The sequence below is a fragment of the Lactuca sativa genome, chromosome 3, assembly GCF_002870075.4.
Source record: "Lactuca sativa cultivar Salinas chromosome 3, Lsat_Salinas_v11, whole genome shotgun sequence".
In the NCBI taxonomy this organism is placed as follows: domain Eukaryota; kingdom Viridiplantae; phylum Streptophyta; class Magnoliopsida; order Asterales; family Asteraceae; genus Lactuca; species Lactuca sativa.
This window is the reverse complement of record NC_056625.2, coordinates 28,713,727-28,731,937: the sequence shown is the minus strand read 5'-3', so window position 1 is coordinate 28,731,937 and position 18,211 is coordinate 28,713,727. Positions and strand designations below refer to the sequence as shown.

At 29.0% G+C, this 18,211-nt stretch overlaps 2 protein-coding genes and 1 long non-coding RNA gene across 3 annotated transcripts; all 3 read left to right on the top strand.

Annotated features, from left to right (window-relative positions):
* The first annotated feature begins 5,023 nt into the window (after positions 1-5,023).
* LOC128132584 (uncharacterized) lies at positions 5,024-8,633 on the top strand. The gene is made up of 2 exons (XR_008230679.1): positions 5,024-6,657; positions 8,297-8,633. It is a non-coding gene; the product is annotated as an uncharacterized LOC128132584 (long non-coding RNA).
* Positions 8,634-14,761: 6,128 nt separating this feature from the next.
* LOC128132731 (uncharacterized) lies at positions 14,762-15,442 on the top strand. Its single transcript, XM_052769653.1, has one exon. It carries the CDS (start codon positions 14,762-14,764, stop codon positions 15,440-15,442), a length of 681 nt encoding a protein of 226 aa, XP_052625613.1.
* A 96-nt stretch (positions 15,443-15,538) lies between these two features.
* On the top strand, positions 15,539-16,006 carry LOC111898525 (uncharacterized). Its single transcript, XM_023894434.2, has one exon. The coding sequence runs from the start codon at positions 15,539-15,541 to the stop codon at positions 16,004-16,006; it is 468 nt and encodes a 155-aa protein (XP_023750202.2).
* The last annotated feature ends 2,205 nt before the right edge of the window (positions 16,007-18,211 follow it).

Below are 18,211 nucleotides of genomic sequence, written 5' to 3'. Positions count from 1 at the left end.
ACACTTTTATGTCTTTTTCAGGTAAACCAGAGGTTGGAACGTACTTTGGGAAGTGTCGGGAAGCATTGGTGGAGATTTCGGGATGATCGGGCGAAGAACGAAAAAGTTGGAAAAATCAAGTTTGCAATTGGAGTCAGAGGAGTACACAGGCCGTGTTGGATTTACACTGCAAAATCAACATGGTCCGTATTGACCAAAAAAAGGATCTGTTGACCCTGCTGAACACGGGCCGTGTCAGATTTACTCTATGTCCAACACGGGCCGTGTTCAACCCAGAAACCAACTTTTGGCAGTTTTTCCTATCTTTCATATTACGGGTTAAGGGCCATTTTTACACACACACAACATATCAGAGCACATTTGGAGAGGGGATTTCGAAGGTTTTTGCAAGGATTTGATCATTTATCATTTGGAAACATTATTTCTCTTATTTGTAAGTTGTAATTGCACATGATTTCCATCTTTTATTCTTGTGATCTTGTTCTAGCCATGTGTGGCTAGAACCCTAGTTTCTCCAATTTCATGTTTTGACTTCTTGGTAGTGACTTCAATCATATGACATGATGTTTGTTCTTGACTTCTATCTAATGAATTTGATTTTGCTTCAATCGAATGTTTGATTCTAATTGTAATTCATATTGGCCATTTGAATTAGGGTTAGGTCATTCAAGTTATCTCTTTTACAAAATCCGTAATTGTTTTGTGAAATTGAACAAGTAACAAGCATTAAATTGAGCTCTATTGAATGAATTTAGTGTAAATCTTATTCATACACTTTTACACTCCCGAGCTTATGAGGAGTATTGGGTGTTGTTGGGAACATTCACATAAAGCTTCATGCAATCTTATAATCTAATTCTAAGAGCTTGTTTAGATTAGGTTAATAAGGTTAGGTTTAATCAAAGAGCTTGTTTTGGTTAATTATTGTGGTGATTGGGAAGTGATAGAGTTTATTAGGACTTTCAGGTACCAACTTAGATAGAACTGAACGAATATTGTGTCATCTTTGAGTCACATTGCTAAGTTGTCATACATGAAGTTGGAGTCCTTACAAAATCTAAATTTAATTCACTCGTTTAGCTGATTGCGTGTGTTTTTAATTTGTTTGTTTAGTCATTGCACTCTAAAACCCCCTTTTTTACTATTGGTGACCATAGTACCTTGCGCAAAGAGGTGTAGACTAATTATTCCGTGTCTCTGTGGATCGACCCTACTTGCCTTGTACTACCTTTCTAGTGCAATATAGTGGGATTATTTTGGAGTATATTGTATCCTTTATTTGTTGGGTTTGACATGCCAAACAAATAACAATCTACTTTAAAAAGATGAAGAAAATGAAATAAACTTGTAAACAATTTGATTGAATGGTTTGAATGGTTCTAGTTCTAATTCTCAATGTTGTTATTCAACTTAATTATGACTTGATATAATTCATGATTGCTATTCTAAGTTGGTACTGAAAAATATTAACACACTCTAATACCTATTGGTTGTCAAATTATCTAACCAAAACATGTTATTTGACTAGACCTAGCTTTACTAATTCAACCTAAATAGACTCTTAGATTGTAATAAAAACTGCATTAAGTTTTGTACAAGCTTCCCAACAATGACCATTTCTTCTCGTACGCTCGGAAGTGTGAAAATATGTGATATATGTTTTACAGTAAGAAAACTTATCGTTTGTTTCCAATTATTAACTTTATAGAACGATTAGGTGCCCTTAAAGTTAATTAACAAAATTCAATTCATGAAAGTGGTCAATCAAACAGAAATCAAATTCAAGGATTCTAGTTTAAGCAAAAACATAATCACTAGAAAAGAATCACAAATCAAACATCAAATCATATGCTTTAATTCAAACAATCAACATGTTTTGAACAAGAACTAGAAATTAGGGTTTCTTAGCCATACATGGCTAAGAACAAATCAATAAAAAATAAAGATGGAATTGAAAATGTTTAATGCTTACAAAAGGAAACCAAATGTGTTTGCAATGATTTGGTCTTCTCAAAGGCTCCAAGAAATCTCCCCAAAATTGCCCCAGATCATCCAAAATTGCTCCAAAACCGTCCCTGTGAAAAGTGTTGTGATCCCCTTTGTTTTATTAATACTCACGTGCTTGCCATAAGGCCATGCGTTTTTAGCATGGTCATTCCTTTTGCCCATGTGTTTTGGCATGACCATTTGTCTTGACCATGTGTTTTTGGCATGGCCTATGCTTTTTTTTCTAAAAGTCCAATAAGTTTTCATTGTTGACTCCATCTTCAGCCTAGCTTCACCACGAGTCATGTTGCTCAAATATAATATGAGAAAGGACAAACACGGCTCGTGTCGGTGTGACATGAATCGTGTTTCAAACGTAGTCCATTGCTATAATGATAATGCAACAATGACTCTGGTTATGTCTTCATGTTTTCTTCCATGGCATGACCGGTGTATCTTCTTTTCATGCTCCAAAGCTCCATGTTCCATGCTTCAAGCTCCAAGTTCCATGCTCCAAGCTTCACGCTTTATAATGCCTGCAAAATAAACAAAATAGTGAAGTACCAAACATTCTTAATAAAATATGCATTGCCCAAATAATTAACTAAATGCAAAAATTATGAAGTAGAATGCTATGAAATAACGAAAATAAACATGCAAAATATATGCATAAAATACACCTATTAGTAAGTAAGATGATATGTATTAGTTTAAGGATATGTAACCTCTGGATAGATATTTAGCTAACTATTTTTTTAAACATAATAAATGGAATTAGTATATTTTATGGTTTTCTCATATATTATATTTTAAGATAAAAATTAGGCTTCCGACCTCCGACAATGGCTCCTTGATTTTGCAAAGATAGGGGTGAAAACTCGTCTTTTTGACAAGGGTTATTGTCACTATAGCCCAACAATCCTTAGTATAATGGTTTAAATGGTCCCTCGTGACTTTTTTTGTCTTTAAAGGGTATCAACTTGTATTTTACCGGTCATTTTGGTACTTTTACCCACATTAGAAGGTAACACTGCTTTGTCAAGTGCCAAGTAAGCATGTGAGTCAACAATATCCCATAATCTTGAAAACCTGCAACAACTACAATTAAACATGGTGTCAAACTCCTCTAAAAATCTATACCTACAAGTCGAACAATCAAACCCAGATTCATATTCCTTATTTTCATGATCAAATCCTTCAGCTCCATCCATCTACCCATCACTCGAGACCAAAGATCTCGCTGAGAAACTATTCCTGGACAATATTCAAAGGCATGAAAAATTCATCCGCTACATCCAGATCCCAATTCGAATATTCCATTTCAGTAATCATGAACTTCAACAGACTTCAAATCGCTTTCATGGTGTGCTTGAGAGCTAATACGAAATCAGTTAGAGTCAATTTTGAGAAATGAAGGTTTTCGTGACGCGATAAAGGGCCACTCGAATTCAATCTTCTCTCGATCAATTTTTTGTCCTTTTCAGCTTCCTGCAATTTCTCCGTCAAAAACACAATCTCATAATCATTGAGTCGACTCTGGTTCTCTAGCTTCTTGTGTGTTAATGACCCACATCTCCAACCTCTTTCCTCTTGTCTGCAAATCGCTGGCAATATAACGAACAATCTCGTCCCTTTCCCACCGATTCAAATGCCCCTTGTAACAAAAAATAGATTCAAGGCCACAAAACTATTAATTAGACCTAAACTTCACACTTCAGGAATTCAATTACATCTCTAGAGTCATCAATTTCAAAATCAGAACTCAGCAATCGGTTACGAAGATGGAACGAACTTCTTCAAACATTTTACTGGAAGATGACTTACATAACGGAAACAAAGAGAAGAGAAGCATAGAGGAGATGGAATTGGAGTCAGATGCGAGGTTATTCGAGAGCAGGAAGGTTCTGTCATGGCAGAACCAGCTTAAACTTCGTGCTTTTGTCTTGAGTTTTATTTTGGGGATTCTGTTCACGTGCATCAGTATGAAGCTTAATCTCATAGCCGGAACTATAAACTTTCGACCACAGAACATGACGTTTCACAGCAGATCAAGGAGTAAGAGAACCAGAGCACCATCAAATAACAACTAAACATCAACACCACCGCTACCTACCACTCCTACCGCTCCAACCTCTGAAACATCCAAAACGAAGAGAGAAAATTATGCGTCAACTACTTCTTCATCCTGCGATACGACGTCAGAAACCGGCGCCGTTATGCGTTGCACTCATTGCGCATCAGAGAAGATGCCACAATGAAGAACGGGTCTGTTGGGTTCGAATATGTAACACTTGTTAGGGTTTGTTGACTATTTTAGTTGACCAAATACAAGTGGCATATCAAAATTGATGATTAGGAAGGGTTCACCGGATGACCCTTTCATATTTTTGATAATGACCTTTTAAAACGGTAAAATAAAAGTACGTACCCCTAAAAGGCAAAAAAAAAAAAGTTACGATGGATCATTTAAACCAATATATGAAATATTGTTGGGCTATAGTGACAATAACCCTTTTGACAATATGTTATTGAAGTATATCATATATTTACATCTGATCAACTCCTTATAAAACCCCAAAATCCAAACACTGAAACGTCTATATACCGGATAAGCCACTAAGTAGTTGTTTATAAATATACAGTAGTATATATTAATTTTTAATATAAATGATTTTGAGTTAGGAGTTAAGTTAGGATAATGTGATATCGTCGTATAAATACTTAATGACATGAATGTAATGCTTACACATCAAGTAACAATTGTGACGTTTATTTAATACAATTTGTTTCGTTTATTTCTTCTTTTTGTCATGGTAGGTGATCAACTGTTTTTGTATCAAAAAGTTTTAAAACAGATGTTTTGGTTGTTAAAGGTTAAAATTATGATGAATTATCATATGGTTAAAAGTAATCCAATTCAAAATTATGCTATTTAAAGAAACAAAAAAACTAATTTTTAATTTTTTATAATATGATGTGAAACAAAAAAGGTTAACTTTAAAAAACTGGGATATGATACCACAAAAGTCTAATTTTTTTTTTTATATTTTATTTATCTTACGCTCTTGGATTTTAACACCGATGCAGTAATACCGAATCCGAAGTTTGACTTTCATTCTCCGGTCAAACAAACGCCGACCTTTTCTGACGTATCTTCACGTCTCTTTACTCTTCTACCCGTCATCCCTTCTATGCCACCGGCTACTTGAAAGGGGTATTTTCGTCAATTCGTCAGTACGGAACCCCGTTCTCCCACCCTCCATTCATTCAACAACCACTGCCGCCTGATAAATTCGCCAACGTCTCACCGGACCTTCACTGCCACCCCCACGTGTCACCATCTCATTGGATTCTCTACCCTCTAAATAACCTACACCTCCCCTACCTTCATACCCTCTCACTCAAAGATAGGGTTCCTCTCTCTCTCTCTCTCTCTCTCTCTCTCTGGAAATTTACGTTCACATAGCATGCAGATCTATAATCAACCGGTTTTATATTTATAGATCCGACTGATATAAAGCTACAGATTTTGTATAGATGATGGGCAGGGCGATTTTGTTTCGTTACGGCGGTTTTCTGATTCGCTTGGTGCAGGTCGGGAACGGTATCGCCGGCGGGATCGTTTTTCGCCGTTGTACCTCACGGATGACTCGTAAATGTTGTGAGGGAGAATCATTTCGGTGAACGCCGGTCCCGCCTTGCATCAACTGAATCGGAAACCGTCGTGAATGTTTGATAGCAACTGCGGTTTTTGTCGGAAACATATTGGTGGACTCTGGACTTCTTTGATTTGGATTCGGAAAAGTCACAAAAGATCGATCTCCATCGGTAATTTGGATCTGCAGTTTCAATTCGATTTGAAATTGATGAAAATCATTGCATTCTTCTATAAAATTTGATTTGGTGGTATGCTAATTTTTAGTAGATATTCATTGAATTGGATTTCACTAGGAACGAAAAGCTGTATTGTCGTTAATTGAGTAGATCAATCAAGTTTCTATGCTATCGTTTAGCTGTTAAATGATTTGCTCTTTTGGTTCCAAGTAAAGACCTGCACTTTTAACTTTGGATGCCCTATTGGATTATTGGAAGTTCAAAGTTCATATGAATTGCAAACAATTGGGGAAGAACATGTTAACCAGGTTAAAATCGAAGTTACCTAAATCTCTCTGTTATTATAAAGGCTAGATATCATAAGTTTAAGATCCAGCTAGATTAAACAAGAAAAAAACAAATCTTGATTGGTTCTCCATTTCGCTTAGTGAGCCATTGTGTTCACATTTGGTTAGACATAGCTTTGGTTTTTTCTTAATTTTGCATAAAAATCTTGATTTTTTTAACTATTTTGCATCTCTGTGAGTACATGTAATACTTTTTTTGTTCAATATGAAGAATCTTGTTATCGTTTTCTGTTTTTTAGTATATTCAAATAATGTAAGTCTTATAGATCTATTGTTTGAGTCATGTCATGTATATTGTATTGCTAAATTCATTATTGGGTTGTTTTTTATGACCTTCTGTATATTTTAGCAGCTTGTGACATTATATGCTATTCTCAGAAAGAACTTTCAGCTGTGTTTGTGTAGCATAGATCTGTGTGACTGTGTCCCTGAGTTCTATAAACTAAAACAGCCTCTTGGATGCATTTTTTGTGCAACCTCAAATCCTCAGGTACTTTCTTTCTTTTTGATGTTAACTTTTAGTAATTTGTTGGCAAGTTTTTGTTTGTTTTCTAATTACAGTCAATTTACTTGTTATTTTAGCACCTTTTTTTATTTAAAATTGAGTGTAATGATCATCTGTTTAACTATTATTAGTTTTTTAGTATATTTTTAGTATGTTATTGTTTTTTGATAAGAAAAAAAAATACAAATTCCGAGAAAAAAAACTTGGAAAAAAAAACCTGAAAAGCATTCATGTGAAACCTAAAAATAAAAACCAAAAACAACTATGCTACCATAGCTATTTTTCCTAAAAACCTATTTTCAGGGTTTGGTTTAGCCGTTTAGGTTCCAGTCAAAATATGAAATTTTTTAGGAAAATAACTTTAAAGTTTTAAAATTATATAAAAAAATACTATTCAACTTTTTTAATATATATATATATATATATATATATATATATATATATATATATATATATATATATATATATATATATATATATGGGAGAGTTCAATTGAGAAAAAAAAAAGTTGACAATGGGAGAATAATTCTCAATCAATCATTTATTTTTGCTGCAAAATCCTTCATTGTACCTGTGGAAATGGGAAACAAATGCACATGTGTTTTCCAACATAACATATTTCCTTAAACTATGCTAATCATTACCTTAATATATATAAAAACATATATTTTTTCGTTTTTTTTTTAATTTTTATAAGCTGTTTTTATCAAAAAATAATTTTAAATATACCAAAATTCATGATTTTTTATTCTCTACAAATAGACATCCATATTGATATAGTTTTAAGATAAAATAAAAAATTTATTTTTTTTATATTTTCAGCTATCGTTATTCATAAGTGAATAAAAATGAATCAGGTTTTTATTACAGTACATTCGTTATTCAGTTATGAATAAAAACTATGATTAATTTTGTTTTTTACAATTTAAGTATCATTCATATATGAATATAGCATATAATAAACATAGTATATTCATATTTAAATATTAGACGATGCATTCACTTATGAATATTACATAGTATATTCACTTGTGAATATTAGATGGTATATTCACTTATGAATATTAGATAATATTTTCATATCTGAATATTACATAGTATTACATGGTATATCACATGTGAATATTACATAGTATATTCATTTGTGAATATTAAATGATATATTCACTTATAAATATTACACAGTATATTCACATATGAATATTACAAGGTATTTTCACAAATACATATAATTTTTATATGTTATTCACATATGAATAACATACAGACTTGCATATTTGTTTTTTTGTTTTAATAATCATATACTGAGAAAACATATTCATATATGAATATATGAATATAACGTGGTAATTTAGTTCATGCAATTCATCAAACAGTTGAAGTGCATATAATTTAACTTTTTTTGAAATGTTAAAAACATGATATTTTGACCATTTAAATCTTACAAAAGAGTAGATTGATAGAGAATTATATGAAATTTTTCAAAAAAAACGATTTGATATTTTTCTAACCTCAATTTTCAAGTTTTATTTGATAATCGATGTTGAATGAATGATATGAAGTGGATTTTTGTTGATTATCGATGATGTTGATTTAATAACGCTGGGAGTATAATTAATCATAGATGTTGAAGATCTGATCGTATTCAAGCACAATTGAAGGTTGAATTAAAAGAACCAAAACCGAATTTTTGTTGTCAACTGTTGAATCGTGTTGATTATTGACGAAGATCGATGATTGATTAGCACTGGATGATGTTGATGATGGTTTAATTGAAGAAATCTGAATGATTGTTGAAAGTTGGAGAAGAAATTTGGATGATGAACGATGAATGGGTTTGAACTACAGATACGTATTTGAGATTGAAGATTGTTCTCATATTTACAAGTTTGTCATCGTGTCTTTTTATGCTTGAATAAAATGAGTGGCTGAGAATGATTCCCCCATTCTCAACCTTTTTTATTTTCTCAATTGAACCCACCTCTCTCTCTCTCTCTCTCTCTCTCTCTCTCTCTCTCTCTCTCTCTCTCTCTATATATATATATATATATATATATATATATATATATATATATATATATATATATATATATATATATATATATATATATATATATAGAGAGAGAGAGAGAGAGAGAGAGAGAAAGAAAGAGGGTTCAATTGAGAAAAAAAAAGGTTGAGAATGGGGGAATCATTCTTAGCCACTCATTTATTTTTGCCGCAAAAGCCTCCGTCGTACCAACAGAAATTGGAAAGGAATAGACATGTGTTTTCCAACAAAACATGTTTTCTTAAACTATGCTAATCATTACCTTAATATATATACAAAAAACATTGTTTTTTCGTTTTTTTTAATTTTTAAAAAGCTATTTTTATCGAAAAATGATTTTAAATATACCAAAATTCATGATTTTTTATTCTCTACAAATAGACATCCATATTGATATAGTTTTAAGATAAAATAAAAAATTTATTTTTTTTATATTTCAGCTATCGTTATTCATAACTGAATAAAAATGAATAAGGTTTTTACTACAGTACATTCGTTATTCAGTTATGAATAAAAACTATGATTAAAAACACGATATTTTGACTATTTAAATTTTACAAAAGAGTAGATTGATAGAGAATTATATGAAATTTTTCAAAAAAAAAAACGATTTGATTTTTTTTCTAACCTCAATATTGAAGTTTTATTTGATAATCGATGTTGAATGAATGATATGAAGTGGATTTTTGTTGATTATCGATGATGTTGATCTAATAACGCTGGGAGTATAATTAATCATAGATGTTGAAGATCTGATCGTATTCAAGCACAATTGAATGTTGAATTAAAAGAACCAAAAACGAATTTTTGTTGTTAACTGCTAAATCGTTGATTATTGACGAAGATCGATGATTTAGCACTGGATGATGTTGATGATGGTTTAATTGAAGAAATCTGGATGATTGTTGAAAGTTGGAGAAAAAATTCGGATGATGAACGATGAATAGGTTTGAACTACAGATACGTATTTGAGATTGAAGGTTGTTCTCATATTTACCAGTTTGCCACCGTGTCTTTTCATACTTAGATAAAATGAGTGGCTGAGAATGATTCCTCCATTCTCAACCTTTTTTTATTTTCTCAATTGAACCCACATATATATATATATATATATATATATATATATATATATATATATATATATATATATATATATATATATATATATATGACGGCCTAATTTTGTAAGACCGTGAGACGCATTTTTTTATTTTTTTTTGTATTTTTTTTATTTTTTTTATTTAATTCAAGTTCCGAAAATAATATTTTAAAAAAGAATTTTTGGATTTTTTACATTTATTTTGCATTTTGAAATTATTTTTTAGAATATGTACAGTGTAATATTCTAATAGAATATTTCACATATTTTTCAAAAAAAAATGGAATTTTTTTTTTATTTTTTTTAGTTAATTCAAGCTCCGAAAATAATATTTAAAAAAAGATTTTTTAGATTTTTCCATTTATTTTGCATTTTAAAATTATTTTTTAGAATATGTCGGTATAATATTCTATTAAAATATCTCACGTATTTTTCAAAAAAAAACGGGATTTCTTTTTATTTTTTTTTTTATTTTTTTTTATCTTTTTTGTTTTTTTTAGTTAATTCAAGTTCCGAAAATAATATTTAAAAAAAGAATTTTTGGATTTTTCCATTTATTTTGCATTTTAAAAAAAATATGAGGGTTTAAATGCACTAGAAAAATAATATAATGGTTTTTTAAATGTTTTCATGAAAATATATTAGGTTTTTCTGAAATCAGAAAACCTTAAATAAGAATTTCCGAAAATATAAGGGTTTTAGTGCACTACAAAATAATATAGTTGTTTTTTTAAGTATTTGATGAAAATACGTTGGGTTTTTCTAAGGTTTATATATATATATATATATATATATATATATATATATATATATATATATATATATATATATATATATATATATATATATATATATATATATATATATATATATATATATAAAATCGTATTTTACATATATAAAGAAATAACATTTTTTAAAATGTAAATATGATATTTAATTAAACATTTTTCCATTTATAAATTTGTTTTTTTGTTTGAATACATATAACATGTTACAAAAAAAATAAATAAATAAATAAAAAGTACAACGCTTTAGTTTAACACCCCATGTCATATAGTTTGTTAGTATTTTTTTATACTGAACAAAGTAAAATAATGTTTTTTTGTGTATTTTGAAACTTTGTTAGCATTCTAACTCATTTTCACATAACACTAGTTAAACTATTTGAAGAACTATTATAGATGATGCCGAGAACATGCTTTTTGAATAGAATGAGAACTTTTATATATATATATATATATATATATATATATATATATATATATATATATATATATATATATATATATATATATATATATATATATATATATATATATATATATATATATATATATATATATATATATATATATTTGTCATCTTAAATTTTAAAGATACAAGATACAAAGTTTTTTATTCAAATCAATTATGTATAACAAAATCATTACTACTTGCCAAAACTTTAAAGACTTAAATTAAAAAAGGTTATTAAAAAATTAATTTGGAACAAAATAACAATTTTAAAATATTAAATCCATTAATTCAAAGTTAATTTACATTTCTTAAACTAGATGTCGATAATAATGCATTAAATCAAACGTATAAACATACAATATAAATATAAGTTCTAAACATAAATATTTTAATTAAAAGTGGTAATTTTTCTTATTACATAATAACTAATAACAAAATCTAATAATTATTTTCTCGTAAGAAAACTATTCGTCCAGAAAACTATTTATCGTCGCTGCTTTGCGCGGACATACATCTAATATATATATATATATATATATATATATATATATATATATATATATATATATATATATATATATATATATATATATATATATATATATATATATATATATATATATATATATATATATACTAGCCGTTTACCCGCGCAAAGCGGCGAATGACAAATAGTTTGTTTCGACAATTAATTTCTTTTCGATGGAGAATGATTATTTTCAATTCAATCATTAGTTTGTTTTAGAAAACATGTCATATTAAAAATAAATAAAATTCATGAAATGATCAAATTATAGGGTGTTGAGTATTTATTTGAATGAAAAAAGATCCGGTCAAAACCTTGGAAGAGAGGATTTATAGGAATTTGTTTAAATTTTAACATTATTTTATTAGTGATTAGTTGTACAATTAGCTTAATGATTTGGACGTCTTAAAAAAATATTATTATTTTATTCAATCTATTTTTAGAAATAGTGAGATTTGTTTTATAAGATAGTATATATATATATATATATATATATATATATATATATATATATATATATATATATATATATATATATATATATATATATATATATATTTTTATTGGCATTTTCATACCGAACAAAATTAAATAGTGCTTTTTGTATTATATGAAAACTTTATTGAAAAATGAACATGATTTCATAATTACTACATGACAACTTTATCAAATTTTTGTTGCTTTTTAATTTTTTATTAGTCAAATAAAAGTGATCTCACACTTATTCGTTTTATACCACAACTTTATATTAGATGTGTGTCCGTGTAAAATGACGGTGAAAAAATTGTTTTTTTACGGCGAAATAATTATTAGAATTTATTAGGAAAATCTTCAGAAAAGTCCTAAAATTTTATATTAATTTACAAAAAAATCTCAAACTAAAATTTGTTTACGAAAAAGCATGAATTACCAGTAAAAATTACGATTTGACCCTTTTCTCTGATTTACCGGTTTTATTACTTACATGTTTATTGAAGTCCTATTATTTTATCATAATTTACGAATAAGTCTCAAACTAAAATTTAGTAATTTTCTCCATGTACCATACGTTTTATTGGTTTCATTGCTGACCTGAACGTCTAATCATTAAATGAGTTTATGAGATGGACATGTTGGGTTATATAATGTTATGTTTACCATAAAACATGATATCTTGATAAACTGTATATTTTTTTGGAATATAAAATATATCCAACGAAGACTGCAATAATTACATAAATTAGCAATAGCTGCATCATTTTTTATGTTTATAAGAAATTTCGAATTGTCTATCTAACCTTATGTAACCCAATATATCCATCTCATTAGACATTAGCTCATATCCTGCCTTTTTTTTCCTTGAAACACACATTTTATTGATTTCATTGTTGACCTATATACATAGTTATAAATGAGTCGATGAGATGAATATCAAATTTTACAGTAAATGTAGTATTATACAACCCATCTTATTAACAAATTTAATGAATAGATGTCTAAATTAACAATGAAACCGATAAAATGTATGTTACGTGGAGAAAATGGTTAAATCAACACTAGATTTTTGTTTGGGACTTATTCGTAAATTATGGTAAAATAAAGAGAATTTAATGAAATATGTAAGTAATTAAACCGGTAAACAGGGAAAAAGGGGTCAAATCGTCATTTTTACCTGTAATTCATGTTTTTTTGGTAAACAAAGTTTAGTTTGAGACTTTTCGTAAATTAAGCTAAAAATTTAGGACTTTTCTGGAGAATTTTCATTTTATTATTAGTTATTATGTAATAAAAAAAATATTTTTCTATAAAATAATTATGTTTATACATTATATTTATATTGCCTATTTGTGCCTAGTTTAAAAAATATAAATTAATTTATATGTATGAATTTAATATTTTAAAATTTTCATTTTGTTCCAAATTGAATTTCTTAATTCAGGTCTTCAAACTTTTGGCAAATATTAATGATTTATTTATATATAATTGATTTGTACAAAAAGTTTTATAACTTATATTTTTAAAAATTAAAGATATGATTAATATAATTTATAATATAGTATCAGATATAAGATATAACATGTTTGAAAAGATGTAGTATCTATAACATGTTTGAAAAGATGTCTTTCCATTGAAGGGGTTATAATGAACAAAGGTACAAATATGCAACTTATGAGTAGGATTTAAATAGTTCGTGTTAGTTCTAAAAAATATACCTGTCAAATTCCATAAAAACAAGTGTAGTTTACACCTAGTGGTTTTCTTGTTTTTTTTTCCAGAAAAAAAACACTATATGGATTTGTAGGTATTTCTCAGTAATGAATTGCAAAAACCGAACCAAGTATTATTTTTCCACTTGGAGGTGCTTTAGATAAATAAATTTCATACTATATTGTGAAGACATATTATTTGGATGGTTAAACCGAATAGATTTCAAACTATAATAAAGATTTGTATAAGATTCAAAATCTGTTGTAGTGGTTTTGTTTTGTAAAAAAAAAAAAAAAAAAAAAAAAAAAAAGAATCAAAGAACCAAAATGTTTAAAACTAAACTGGTTTTCATAAAATTATCTATATCTCAATGGACGAATTTCAGGATCGAATTTAAATAGACTTGGATGAATTTTTTAAAAGGTGGCATAGTCCGTTGATAAATGATTATTGAGCATTGGAAATACTAATCTTTTTTGGTGTAATAATGTTGATTACGTTGAGATTTGATAACACTTAATTTAAATTATACTCCGTATTAATGTTGTAGTCTGTTTTAAGGTTTTGATCCTTCCTTACACCCCCTTTTCATTGCTCTTAATTTAAGATGTGTTACATATCGTGATCGACATATTTATATCGAAAACTACATGTACTTCTTTTTATAAAAATCGTTGTATACAACTATACATGCTAAGGCCAACCGGTGTGGGTATCACGAATACGTCTGTGGTCTAGTTGGCCACGAACCACGGACGTGCACACTGTCCCGGTGGTTCGTGGTCGACCGTGGTCGTTGCAAAATGTGCTCGGGACAACGAAATGAAACGAGGATTGCTATTGGTCGAATATTTTGAGCCGTTGAACGGCTATTTTGTGGCCGTTCCTTTTTTTTTTTTTCAAACTCAATTACAAAACTCAATACCAAAACACATACACATACATATACATTCTACACTCAATTACACCTATGGATCCCTCGATAAATATGGAATTTTTAAAAAGTTTTGACTCGGATGACGACGTAGAATTCGTCGAGACATTCTTCAATGTTGTGCAACACGTTCACGCCGAAGAAAGTTCGAATGCAGCGCGTACAAGGACGGTCGTCAATCGTGATCGCCAAGCCGCACACGACTTATTGGTACGTGATTACTTTGCCGATAATTGTCTTTATAATGACGACTCATTCGAACGTCGTTTTCGTCTGAATAAGACTATATTTTTACGTATTAGTAATGCTTTAGAATCTCGTTATGATTTTTTCAAACAAAAACCCGACGCTAGAGGAAGAATGGGTTTTAGTAGTATACAAAAATGTGTGGCTGCTCTTAGGTATTTGGGATACGGTATAGCATTTGATGCATTTGACGAATACTTGAAAATATCCGAGAGGACCGCGGTTGAATGTGTAGATTGGTTTTCTGCATGTGTTTATGAGGTTTTTCACGAAGAATATTTGCGTAAACCTACTCAACGTGATATTGAGAGATTATATTCGGCTCATGAAGAGAGGCATGGATTTCCCGGTATGCTTGGCAGTCTAGATTGTACGCATGTGGCTTGGGAAAAATGTCCAACTGCATGGCGTGGTCAGTTCACTCGAGGAGATATAGGTGAACCAACTATCATCCTAGAAGCTGTTGCATCTCAAGATTTGTGGATATGACATGCCTTTTTTGGAGTAGCGGGGTCCAACAACGACCTTAATGTTCTTGGTCAGTCTCCACTTTTCAACGATATTTGGACCGGCAAAGCACCTGATATGACGTTCACGGTAAACGGGCACGCGTACAAATATGGTTACTACCTTGGTGATGGGATATACCCGGATTATTCTACATTGATGAAGGCATACTCAGTTCCTCGAAATGAAAAAGCAACATTGTTTACAAAAAAACAGGAATCAGCGAGAAAGGATATCGAGAGGGCATTTGGAGTCCTTAAGCAAACATGGCATGTAGTGAAATATGCTACACGACTTTGGGATAAAGAAAGAATTAAGCGAATGGTCCTAGCATGTATTATAATGCATAATATGATTATTGAAAATGAAGGTCGAGCGATTTGCACGTATGATCCGAACGACGTTGTCGTTCCAATTGAGGAGTTCGTACCCGGAACGAATGCTTTTTTGGAGCGAGTTGTCGAAATCCATAACAGTGAAACGTGTTTCAATCTTCGAGAAGATGTCGCGGAACATTTGTACCAACATAGCATGAACGACGATTAGGATTTTTATATGTATGTTTGTTCGTTTTCTTATTAATGTAATGTTTGTTTTCTAGATTAACTAAGTAATGTAGTTTAAAATTGTTATTTTATTTTTATAATTAATGAAAAAATAGTTTTAAAAAAATAAATGCTTTTTACTTTTAAAAATTGTAATTTTATTTTAATTTTTGGATTAAAAAAAAAAAAGTAATGTTATTGTATTTTTGAATTAAAAAAAAAGTTATTTTATTGTATTTTTGAATTAAAAAAAATAAAAATAATGATGTGGAGTGGTGTGTTAGTGGTAAGTATCCCATGTTAGCGGTAATGGAATGTGGTGCTGATGTGGCACCCACCACATATGTGGTATGTGGTGGGTATAACGGATGGTCTAATATTTTCACATCTTCTGTGGTTTTGTATAGGTATTTGTTCACTTTTTCTTTTGATTAATCCTAATTGTTGTATGGATTTTACCCACTCTTTTTATTTTATCTAGCTGCAACAATTTTCCACTTGTATTCGTTTATTAGATTATCTTATTAATTATTAAAAAATAATAGTAATAATACAAAAAGATAACAACGGTTCTTTGTTTTGTCTATGACAATTGTTGTATGGTCTTTACTTTTTACATATTGTTTTGTTTTTCAGTTTTGACATTTGTCTTGTCCTAACTAGCTGACTTGGATTTCCAACCTTACTCTTTGTTTATTTAGTATTTCATAAATTACCAAAAATAGTATTTTTGAACATTCAAATCAGTAAAATTATGGCAAACCTTTCTAATAATTACATATTACAAACTAATTTCAATAAAATGTGAATGAGTTATAGGTTCGATTCTTTCATAATATATGATTATAAAATAGTTATACATTTTTTTTTAAAATAGTTATACATAATAAATTATTTTTATCAATGTCTAGAATTATCATTAATATCAACAATGAGAATTATCAAAACCAAGGGCAAGTCTACTCCCACTCACGTCTTTATCTTTTGGCAAGAAAACGACCAGGTTGGATAAAATCACCACACATAATGGATGATATTTCATTATCAATATGTAGAAAAGTGTTATAATAAATAAATAAGAAAGAATATATGCATAAAAAACATTCATGTTCTACATAAAAATAATATCATTAGGATATATTGTGAGCGGCCATTGTTTATCTTCTTTCCACACGAATTACACAAATATATACAAATCTTAGAAAAATAGTCATTAACAAAGTCTAAAATGATAAACAATGTTGGTAAAGGCATAATCATCCCCCGTAATCAAAGAATTTAACATTATCACTTTGTTTCTTTTTTTTCTCCAGCCCATCTTCAATATTTTTGTTTACAATCCTTGCAAACTGATGTTTTCTTGTTACGTTACTTTTCTCATTTCTTTCATAATACGATTCTTCAAAAAATAGACAAATTTCTCTATTGATAAAAAATGGGACAACGTCATTTTTAAAGTTGTGGTCAGAATTTTTTTTTTTTTTTTTTTTTAATGTTATCAACTAGTTGTAAAACCAATGTATTATATGGGTTCATTTAAAAGAAAAATTAAATATAAAATTCTTAATATTTTGAGAAATTTGAATTTATAACAAAAATTTGAAAAATATTGAATTATTAAAACTAATGTGTTTTGTTTTTTAATTTAAACTAATAATTTAAATAAATAAACATAAGAAACTAATGAGCCTTAATTTAGAAATTTTGAAATTAGAAGAAAATATCAATTAATGATATTGATAAGCATTTATTATTACATTTATAACAATTATAACATTTAAATATTATATGGAATTTAATAAAATGGAAAAAACCATAAAATTAGGGCTGACAATTCTCGACACGATACGAAATAAATGAGTTTGGGTTAAGTTTTTCAACCCGCCAACCCGTTTATTAAACGGGTCCTATATGGGTTTCTCAAAAAATAAATGGGTTGACCCGCCAACCCGTTTATATTCTTAATAAAAAAATTATTTTATTTTTAAATGTATTTATGTATCAAGTATTAATATTTAATAAGTATTATATAATATATACCATTGATTCATAGACCATTTGACTGTTTTGACATTTTGACTCGTGGTGGATGGTCTAAGGTCGTAAGTCGTGACCTATAAGGCTAAGTCTGTAACATGTTTCTATGAATGTTTTTAATTTTCATTTGGATGTTTAAGACTTAAATGTCTAAAATTCAAACCCACGA